This window comes from Sinohyriopsis cumingii, unplaced genomic scaffold, assembly GCF_028554795.1.
Source record: "Sinohyriopsis cumingii isolate HCF-2022 unplaced genomic scaffold, ASM2855479v2 utg000233l, whole genome shotgun sequence".
In the NCBI taxonomy this organism is placed as follows: domain Eukaryota; kingdom Metazoa; phylum Mollusca; class Bivalvia; order Unionida; family Unionidae; genus Sinohyriopsis; species Sinohyriopsis cumingii.
The window spans coordinates 448,704-459,461 of record NW_028315880.1 but is presented as its reverse complement, the minus strand read 5'-3'; the positions used below and the strand labels follow the sequence as shown (position 1 = coordinate 459,461).

At 32.2% G+C, this 10,758-nt stretch overlaps 1 protein-coding gene across 1 annotated transcript; it reads right to left on the bottom strand.

Moving 5' to 3' along the window:
• Positions 1–1,660: 1,660 nt before the first annotated feature.
• On the bottom strand, positions 1,661–10,513 carry LOC149774396 (E3 ubiquitin-protein ligase TRIM45-like). The gene is made up of 2 exons (XM_089945329.1): positions 9,390–10,513; positions 1,661–5,739 (listed from the first exon to the last, which is right to left on the bottom strand). The coding sequence occupies exons 1-2, from the start codon at positions 10,461–10,463 to the stop codon at positions 5,467–5,469; spliced, it is 1,347 nt and encodes a 448-aa protein (XP_089801455.1). The 5' UTR covers positions 10,464–10,513; the 3' UTR covers positions 1,661–5,466.
• Positions 10,514–10,758: the final 245 nt, after the last annotated feature.

Below are 10,758 nucleotides of genomic sequence, written 5' to 3'. Positions count from 1 at the left end.
CTGAAAGCCGGAGAGGACAAGCAATGCTTGCTAGCTGATGAAAGACGGTCGCAGAGGAAGAAGAAGCAGCTCCAACCAACACCTGACACAACCTTCAAGTGCAGCAAGTGCAGCAGGGACTGCCACTCCCACATTGGACCACTTAGCCACAGCAGACGCTGCACAACCACCAACCGGGTCATCTCTCATGGGCGCAGTTCCATCGTCTCTCGAGACTAACGGATGTCAACAACAAATCCTTTTAAAATACATATGAACTATATCTGATTCATTAGATGTTTGTAAATATCAATTTCAACGTCAATGACAATTCAGTCATAATAATTTACACCTGTAGTCATTGCTCAGAGTTGCTACAACATTAAACAAATTTAATATCGATACTTTCTTCGTTGACGTTCCTAATAATCATTTCAATGTTACATAATCAATCTTGAGTTGAAAGGGTTTTATTGCAAATTTACCATTAATGTAATAGAATACACTGTGTGATCGTTCGAAATATGAATAAAACCAGCTACAAAATGTTCTCTGTAAAGAAATAAACAATTTACCAGTTTTATTAAAAGATATTTCAAAAATATATTTCTTTTATAGGTTGTCTTTCTTCGACAATGCAGCCTTATATTTAGTAATTAAAATTGAAATAGTCAACAATCAAGCAACCATCAGACTTTACAATTCATGTTGCATCTTTTGACATTCTTTGTTTTCACTAGATAGTAAATATTTATGAATTCATTCTTGCTGTATGCTTCTCCAAAATCTAATTTTCCTCTATTTTTGCCACCTTTTCGAAAATTAGGGTTTGTACACTTTTCAGTATTGTAACAAACATTTGACTGCATTCCTTATCTTCCAGTATATGTTTTCTTGGTAACTATAATTTTCAATTCTTAATGACTTATTTCATTATCGACTTTTACTTTACTCAATAAATCATGCTGTCAAACATTTGTATATCAGATATGCTACAATCTCATCATTTTTTCAAACTTTCTTATATGCCAGGTTTTTTCCAAAGCTTTTGCAGCAAACCCCAATAAAGGTGCACACAATCAATAAAACCTAAAGGGGTTATAAATACTGTAGCTATTCAATCAACTCCTACACAAGCAGCTACAGCATTCATTCCACGTGATTGAGGCGATATGTCGTTCGTTTTGCTTGCTATTTGTTACAGTGAATTACCATTAATGTAATTGTTTTCCCGACTCTTACCCTCCAACAGATTTTGAAAACAGTTTATAATATCTACTTCATTTTGTGATTGTTTGTAAGGTATAAGTTTCCAATTCATAGTTAGTTGGTCGTGTTTTCAGAAATACCAATTCCAAAAAGAATAATTACAATACCGCTTACTAAGTAATACATTTTGATGGAACTAATATTAGCCTTTTACTCCATTTGTGTCTTGTTTTTTTCTTCTGAAATGCGCCAGTCTTTGCTTATTGCTTGTGTTTTTAATCTTTTTGCTCTTAAATTTTTCAATTTATTGCGAATGGCAGCCACATTATCTTCCAAGATCATCTCAAAAGGATGTGTTTTTTTTGTGAAGTTAGTCATTCTGGTAATGTTATTTTCTTCTTCAGTTTTACTCGCTCCATCGTCTGTGTAGATTGCAACAAAATAAATAGTCAACATAAACAACAATGCCTACTTAATGAATATGATTTATTAAAGATTACATGTATGTTATTCAGCATCGTTCTGTGCTTCAATTTTTGTTTCAACTCAGTTTATGAAATTCTTCGTTGACTAACTAATCATATTTAAATATGAAAAGAGCTCAACTGGAAAATACAATTTGAGTAGTAAAACTGTTTCAAAGAAAAACGGTGTAAAATAAATACAAAAGAGCCAACTTTTAGATGTGATAAATGGAAAGGAATATATCAGTTCAGCAAAAACGAATGTTACAAATCATAAATGAAGAAGTACATGAAAAGTTGAGGAAAGAATTAAATAATATTTAAGCAATACATGAGACACAGGTACACGAATGAAATTCTTAATTAATTCTTTCGACAAGAAACAAACGTTTACAGAGTATGAAACAAACATAAAGTCAACTACAATTTTAACAACATCTGGTGGTCTATAAACTGAATTTTATCAAAGATGATTCAATTTCACAATCCATGCATGAAAGTATAGAAGATTCAATTAATAATCGGTGGGTGGGGTGTTTTTGTTTCTTCTTTTGATTTTTCTTAATTAGAAAAAACAGAACATAATGCTTTTACTGTTTAAGTGCTTGACATGTGTCATCAAGAAAAAGCAAAATGAACACAATTTGTAAAATGCCATCACGAAATGTAAAACACTGTACTAAAGAAGGGATTCTTAAAATTGCTAGCGTTTCTTATGATGCGGGTTTAAATATTATATTTTAGCATTGCTTTTATAGTTAACATCAGTTTCGATGCCTTAATTTCATACATATAGACTTTGCTGTGTTAAAGTTAGTCACCTTAATCACATATTGATTCTGTAAAACTGTATCAAGCTAGTCCTCAATGTTGAAATTGGCAGTAACAACCTAAAATATAAAACCACAGTAAAGTATCGAATTCGTATTTGATATCAAGTAATCTTCTGTCGACTCTGTCTGTAATTCGTTTAAATTACCAACTGGAAGAAATGTTTTCATCTAAGAAGTCACTCCTACGCCAGCCCATGACACTATGATCATAATAATACATATTTGTTTATTTGTATGTTTTAATTCATTAACTTTATTACGAGCCATACGGCTTATAGGTACTGTCTAAAGATAGAATTAATAATTCTTACAAAAGATTTTTTAGTTTTTATTCAGTTGCATTGTAATCTTTTTTCTAGGGAATTGATGCCGACTATTTATCACCTGCTGGTATTTAAAGCAGTTTAATAGTACATGTATTAGACCACTTAAAAACAAACAAACAAACACAACTGATGTATCATAAAATGTAAATCGTTTTCATCACCATATCACTGTGTAATAAAAGTATATTTTGTACTTGAGCACCTAAAAAACAGCTCACATTGGACCCGATATTTCGATTAAATCTAGAAACACCTATTCTGTATTTGTCATTATCGTGTATGAAGACATAAGTCCTGTCTTTTCATCTCTTATTAATAAAAGTCATAATAATTTCCTGAGCAAGTAATTTTCTCTAGTAATTAACTGATCCTGCTTCGTAATTATAATGATATTTGTAAAGTGTAGGTTTTCTAATAACTGAGGTACAGTTGTATGCTCTTCAGAACAATTATCAATAATATATTTATTTTACCTATTCCTATATCTCCAGTCAAATTAACATTATTGCAAATTACTTTTAAATTGCTTTACCTCTTTGCTTTTGTTTGTATAATGAAAAGAATGCTAGTCAAAAATGCTTTCAGAGAGAAAACCTATATGTCACTTTTGTTAAAACAGGTATAGTTTTATTTGATATATGCCAAATAGACAGTCCAATAATGATGATGCCATCCGTACAATCATTTTTAATTGGTTTGCCAAACTTTCATAACACATTGGTATATGTATATGTTCTTTATTTTATGTATGTTCTGGAATTTAATTTGTTGACAATATTTGTTGGAATTCTCCACTGAAAATGAACCACATTTATGGCACTTTGTTGCTTCATGAGTCAGATGACAATTGTATATAAAAGACTAGATAAACAATAATTAATTACTGTTTCAACATCAATCTGTGGAATTGCTTTTAGCTGTGTTCAGTTATAGTGTTAAAGTAATTATTTATTGAAATTGTTCATTGAAATTACAAAATGCTCATTGATTTTCTGGACAAAACCACTAATTTGTGATTATTGAGGACTCGTTCAAAGACATTCTAGAACATACTATTGTGATACATCAACATATTATCATATATTTAAACTAAAGGCAAATCGCATTTCAGCAAACGGAAAACAGGAATTCATTCGGAACACTCTATATGTTTGAACCTGTAATATAACTTTCAGGGTTATTTCGAATTTAGTTCACAATAATAACATGTTTCACTCTGAATTCTAGGAAAATAAATAATTTGTTGAATTTTACAAAACTTGTTATCCGAAGTAATCTGAAGCCACTATGTGACAACTAAATCAAACTTGAGTGAATAAAGCTTATGAGAGTGGTTTACTGTTTCCATTGCATCACATAAATGATGCTTATTGAAACTAATTGATAATGAAAACACTCTTTATCTTACACAAATAGTCTCCAATCAAAATCGGCATATTTTAAAATAAGAGATGGCAAACAAAATAATCAAACTCTTATTAGTTGGAAACACTGTGTGTACACATAACGATATAAAGTTTGGTTTATGTTTATTTTTTAAAAATCAATTCAATGTTCAACGAGAGAGAGAGAGAGAGAGAGAGAGAGGAAACGAGGGGTTCTGTAAACATCGATGAGTTAAACGTTGATCTCTTGAATACCAAATATCACTCCATTGACATTCATAAGTATTATAATTTATTTAGAACTATATTACGTAAACTATGGGTATTTGAATGTAGACAAATATGTACTAGGTTTCTACAAATATTAATAAGCTATTATGTGTGAATTACATATTTATTTTTGGACTCATTCTTCTCTCTTCTATATAAAAGTTCCTCAAAGACAAGTATGAAAACACCCCTACATTTTGGCATGATCTTCACAAGAAGAAAAAAAGGATGACAGCTCATCTAAATTTTATGCATAATGTGTATAACAGGAGAAGAATGACATCTCATCTACATTTCAGGCATGTTGTCTACCAGAAGAAGAAAAGGATGACATTTCATCTAAATTTTAGGCATACTGTTTACAAAGGATGACAGGTCATCTAAACTGTAGGCATAATTTTTGAAAAGGATACCAGATCATCTACATTTTAAGCATGATGTTTAAAAGAAGAAAAGGATGATATCTCATCTAAATTTTAGGCATGATGTTTACAAATAATGACAGGTCATCTAAATTTTAGGCATGATGTTTACAAATAATGACAGCTCATCTGCATTTTAGGCATAATGTTTACAAAGAATGACAACTCGTCTAAATTTTAGGCATTATGTTTACAAAGGATGACAACTCGTCTATATTTTAGACATGATTATTACAGGGGAAAAAGGATGACATCTCATCTAAATTTAGACATGATGTTTACAAAGAATGACAGCTCATCTAAATTTTAGGAATAATATTTACAAAGAATGACAGCTCATCTAAACTTTAGGCATAATGTTTTCAAAGGATGACAGCTCATCTACAGTTTAGGCATGATGTTTACAAGAAGAAACTGATAACATCTCATCAAAAGGTTAGGTCTTACAGGAATATATTCGTTACTGCGACAAGATGACTTTTTCACTTTAACAAGTTTGGCTGTACGTTATGCATTGAAACATTTATGCAATTCTTCATGTCATTTAAAAAGCTACCTCTATAACAGTTCCATATAATTTAGATTTTATTTACCGTATCTTCGACTTGCACTGGGGCTAATTTATAGCGTACCTCGATGGTAGCTCCGTCATGAATGCAGTAATTACAAAGACTTTGGTTATCCTGTAGTACTTTGCCAAGGAAAGGTAACCTCAAACTTTCCACTGGTATTCCCTGCGTGTCTTGTATTCTCTGTTTAATTTCTCCGATCGTCTCCGACAGTGAGTTGTCCACTTCCAGCAACGTTTTTTGTCCAGTAAAAGACACCAGGCAAAGGTGTATTGTATTTCCCTATATAAAAGATAATCATAACAGTTTTTGTAATTGCAACATGTTTCAATAGTACATATCTACATGTGATTGATGGTCCGATGTTTTAAACATTGGACAGTCGGTTTGTCAACAGTGAATCAGGCCACGATTATTAATTAGGGAAATGAGTAAAATAAAAAAAAGGTTTCGTCCCTAATTTATTGCAATAAACAAAGCTCTTAACATAATTTTAAAAAAATGATAGGATGTCTAAATGTTACATCAATTGCATAAATATGATAACATACATACCTTTATTACATAAAATATAGATATATGTCTGATATAATTTGCCATACATACATACATGCATGCACGGACGCACACACACACACATGCATACATACACATACATATTCGTTATGTCCATTTGCACAAGTTGTAAAACTTAGACGAGTAGAAAAAACAAATTTAAATAGCCTGCTTTACCCACAATTTAAAGTATTTAAACTTATATGAACTATGTTGAAATGAAAGATTAACTGGAGGATAGGATTTGACATTTCAATTATGTTAAATGGAAATTTACAAAGTTCTTCGCCATGTTCAATTTTGACCCATTGGTTAGAAAACGGACTGAAATATCAAATCATGTGTCACGGTCAACAGGCAAATTTGTCAAAGGTTTCCAACTGAACGCGGTTGCAAACAAGGTTATCGCTTATTGTTAGGCCATATATATTAACTTTATGTGCCGAGATTCTAGGATATATAATTACGCATCTCAATATTAAAGGTAACAAAACTGAAAATATTGAATATGTTTATGATTTATCCCAATATTTAGATGATACGTCTGTTATATTAAATGCTACTGAAATGTAATTGATCGGTACCTTAGATAATTTTGAAGTCTTTTATAAAGATCCCCTGTATAATATTAACATTGAAAAGGCAGGAGCCGTTTGTTTCGGAAAAAAAGAAAACATTTTGTCAGAAAAAATGATTAAATTTGGAAGCGTGCTTTCACGCCGCTTTGCATTAAATTCACAATACCTTTAGGAGAAATGGTAGAATTAAGCCATAAAAAAAATTGAAAACCTTACACTTTATATTCTCAAAATCAGGTCAAGTGTTTGCAGGAGCGGTTCCAAATTTTTTAGAAGCTCCTTAACTTTATCGAAAGTCATAAAAGTAAAAGTCTATGTGTATATGTATTTAAAGTGTTGTATAATACCCAATAAACGTGTGCAAGAATAAAACAATGGTCAAATTTCAAGAGAAAACTGAACGTACGTTTGTTTGTGTGTACGTTCTTTTAGCGGGAGTGGGGGCGGAACCCTGCAACCCCCTCATCCCACTGATACGGTCGTGGCTATTAAGAGTCTTATGTGTCTATTAAAATCACTTTATTTTTTCTTAACCTAATCCATCTAAAACTTGTATCGATAAACCTTATCAAAGTTTTCATATTTTTTCTTTTTGGGAGATTTTTTTTCAATTTCTAAACCGATATCCAATGATAAGATAAACAGAGTAGTATGCACTCTAGATTATTCTAAATAGGAAATGGGAAATGAAATTGATTAACATTAAAGCATTTCTGACAGCAATGAAAGCAGCCTGGATGCTAAGACTTATTTTGGATAAAGCTAAGTGGATAAACTTACTAACTGAAACATATCCATAAATATTACATATTTTTAGTTTTCGGAATTGAAATTATTAAAAACAATTCTACAGATATGATTTTTGTTTTTAAAGAATGGTTTATTCGGTTGGCTAAAACCTTAAGAACTAAACGAGCCTGAGTCATGAAATTCTTTCTAGCTGAGACAGCGTGGTTCAATGCTATTATTAATTAAATCGGGAAATTTTTTCACATGAAACATTCAGCTTATCGGTGTCAATATTCTTTTTCTATAACAATTTATCCATGTTGAACATTTTTTTATGGTTAGGAGGTTGGTGTTTTTAAACAAAATAATGTTTTTCCAAATGCAAAAAGATACATGAAGACGTGATCTTAACTTAGATCAAACGTTTCACTGGAATAACAAACATTTATTTTTCTGTACACAATTGTATTAAAGATACTTATATTAAACGGTTATCACTAAATATTTTCCATTTAATAATACATACGAACATTCTTTTATACTAAATAAAAATAAGACAAGACCAAGTTATCTTCTTTTTGTAGAGAAATAGAAGGTTCAAAGATTCATTTATTATTAGTTCGCTGTATCGTTAAAATGCTTTGGATGCAATTGTTCAGGTGGCTTAAATATAAATGAATACCCATTGTACAGTTTAACTTAATAGCATTATACACAAAATAAGGAAATTAAAATAATAAAAAATAACATGATCAAATTTTAAATTTGACTTTACTTTGAGGAAAGATCTTTATATTTAAATTGCATATTTTCAATGATATTACCAGATAGGAAAAGAAATATCATATCGGTACAAATTAGAAAAGTATAGAGTCTAAATAAAGGTTGATTAGGAGAAATCATAGACGGTAAGCTATGTAGGTGTAACTGAAACATCATTGTTCTTACGAATCGTTTGCACACAGCTTTAAAGTCTGATTAATAACACGTGTATTATCAAATAAGATATGCGAGAATATGGGCATATCTGGCTTAATAAAGATACAGAAGAGAACACAGGATATATTGAATATATAACGTATATATTCTCTCTCTCTCTCTCTCTCTCTCTCTCTCTCCACACCCACCCATTTCCGAAATAAATATCTTTCTTTTGTAAAACGAAGTATGTAAATGATCGGCTTGAAATTGATAGTAATAATTCATGCATGTATTTATTTGATCACTTAAACGTGTGAACACATCAAGTTCTTTGTACAGATAACTCGTGGTATGGTACCCAAATCCTCAGGTATGTGTCCACTAGGTTTACTGAACATTTATCAAAAGATTAACGTAGACACAAATTAATATATTTACTGGGGATATATATGCGTGTAATTGTCACGCTAAAGGAGGAGGTACAAAATTAACCTAAACATTTTTGCCTTGAAGAAAGACTTTCAGGAAAGCAGGTAAGTGGCGGTGTAACTACTCTCCTACCATTGCCAACACGTTGAAGACTCGAAGTCTCTGACGCTTCAGTGACCTAGTGGTTAGAGCGTCCGACTCGGGTGTGGGAAGTCGCGGGTTCGAACCCCGGCCGAATCACACCAAAGACTTATAAAAATGGTACTAGCAGCTGCATTTAAAACAAATCACGTAGCCCCTGTATGTCTTTGATAAGAACCACGCATTTTACTCCGAGAAAACGTTGTTTACTTGACCCTCAATCAAGGAAAGGAACTAAGTCAAAATTAGAAACAGTTTTTCTATTATTAAGTATCTAAGGGAAAATTCAGGTCAAACTGACTTTTCCGGAAAATATAAATTTCCTAGTAAACAAAAATACATTACATTGACAAGTAAAGAAAATAAAAAGTTTCCAAAACCCACAAACAATCAAATCAAACACAAATGAAATCAAATAAACGGAACACACACACACACACACACACACACATATATATATATATATATATATATATATATATATATATATATATATATATATATATATATATATATATATATATATCTTCGTGTGTGTGTGTGTGTATGTATGTATGTATGTATGTATGTATGTATCACCCTTTGACTGCTCGTGATATCATTTGAGATGTCACCCATCTTAAACTCAAGCTTTTGCGTCGAAAGACCCGCAGGGATGAATGCTCTACGGCGAATGTTTAACGATTTAATTTGAACAGCTCGTTTGCTTTCTTCTAATAGTTGTTTGCTCACATCACATCCTATTTTCGCAATCTCAGAATCTCTTGCAGTTTCAATAAGTGCTCTTGCTTGACTTTGAATTTTAACACAACCTGATAATTCCTTCTCTATCGTTTTTTTAAAATCTTCATTTTCCTTTCGAATTTTCTTATAGACCGGTTCAATACCCTCTCTGAAGTTTTGCGCCTCGTCTTTTATTTTTTGTTTGTATTCTTCAAGAAGACGGATCAGCTCCTGTTCTTGTTTGTTTACATTCATAATTTCGTCTTGTTCAGATTTATCAATTACACTGTCTAATACTTCACCTTCTTTTTTAAGGTTTTGAAGATGCTCTAACCTGACCTCACACAAAGTCGAATTGTTTTGAATGGAAGTCTTGACTTCTTCCACCTCTTCAGCAAGCATTCTTGATTTGTGACTGTCATGCTCAGAAATTTTACAAAACAGGCAAAGTGGTATATTTTTACATGTTTTACACACTATTTTGATTTCCTCTTCTGGGTGTTTTGGACAGAAGTCACGCTGAGATAGTGTCACTTTTTCTTCTTGGTCAAATGCTCTTAATTCACGTAATGTGTGATTTCTCAGTGCTTTAATTTTCAAGTGCATTGCAGAACACACCTGACAGTAATTTTGCTCACACTCAAGGCATTTACTAGTTGCAGAAACTTTCGGTCCACACACGTCGCATTGGACAGGAACTTCTCTCGAAACGTCTCTCCGACTGGTGGTCTCGTCCATAACACTACTGACACCCTCGAGAGATACTGTCACCGCCTTATTGCACAATGGACAAGCAAACCAACCTTCTCTTGCATTTGTTTCTTCGTGTCTTTCGAGACAACCACTACAGAAGACATGATTACATGAAATAGTCCTAGGATCCTTTAATGTTTCGAAACAAATGCTACAAATCTGTTTAGCCTCTTCCATTTCAAACCTGCCAATATATTAGATATGCACTTTCTGTTTCATCTCGATCAGCTCGGCTTGGGCTCACTTGATTTGGCACTTATGTAATTCATCTCACCTGGCGACAAATGTTCTACGTATTAATATATCACCAACGTTGACAAGGTTAAAGCTAACATGATCAATGTACTCTGAAGATGTGAATACATTTACACCAGTTATACACATTTATCGATGGCATAACTATCTGCTGGTAATGTGGACACTGAAAGTTAAATACATGGTGTGTACACATCGGTTCAACACCTCAAGGACC